The sequence below is a fragment of the Notothenia coriiceps genome, unplaced genomic scaffold (genome assembly GCF_000735185.1).
Source record: "Notothenia coriiceps isolate Sejong01 unplaced genomic scaffold, NC01 NC01_scaffold00000339, whole genome shotgun sequence".
NCBI lineage: Eukaryota > Metazoa > Chordata > Actinopteri > Perciformes > Nototheniidae > Notothenia > Notothenia coriiceps.
In genome coordinates, this window is record NW_011333040.1 from 16,526,201 (window position 1) to 16,526,646 (window position 446).

At 62.2% G+C, this 446-nt stretch overlaps 1 protein-coding gene across 1 annotated transcript in view; it reads left to right on the top strand.

Annotated features, from left to right (window-relative positions):
• The window catches only part of LOC104951662 (uncharacterized), a 2,971-nt gene that overhangs the window by 1,810 nt on the left and 715 nt on the right, over positions 1-446 (top strand). The window contains 1 exon segment of the mRNA XM_010778382.1: positions 138-438. Coding sequence (XP_010776684.1) covers positions 138-438 — 301 coding nt within the window.

Consider the following 446-nt stretch of genomic DNA (forward strand, 5'->3'; position numbering starts at 1 on the left):
TGGAGGCCTCCTCACAGCCCTTTCGCTCTAGGCCCGCCCACCTTGGGTTGCCTCACGGGCTGCGGCAGCAAGGGCTCTGGCGTGGCTCGTCGTCATGACGACCACAACACAACTCAAGCATTTGCGCCCGCTCTCAGAGTGTTTCTCGGAGTGGCAGCGCGTGTGTCTGATCGACAGATGGATNCCACCTTTGTTCCCTTCACTAAGGTGGAGGGATTCACTGACGAGGGTTTCGCAACCACCCCCGCTCTGGAGCAGAACTTGACAGCGTTCTTTGGGGTTAAGCAGGCCAACTTGGTCGCCGGACGGCGCCCTGTGTTGGCCTCCCCCAAGGATCAGTATGTCGCCCGCCAGGCTGACCGGGCGCACCAGTGTGCGGTTCAGGCGTCTGCGGCGGCGAACAACATCGCGTTGCTGGCAAACTCGGCGGTTACGCTGGTGGAGCG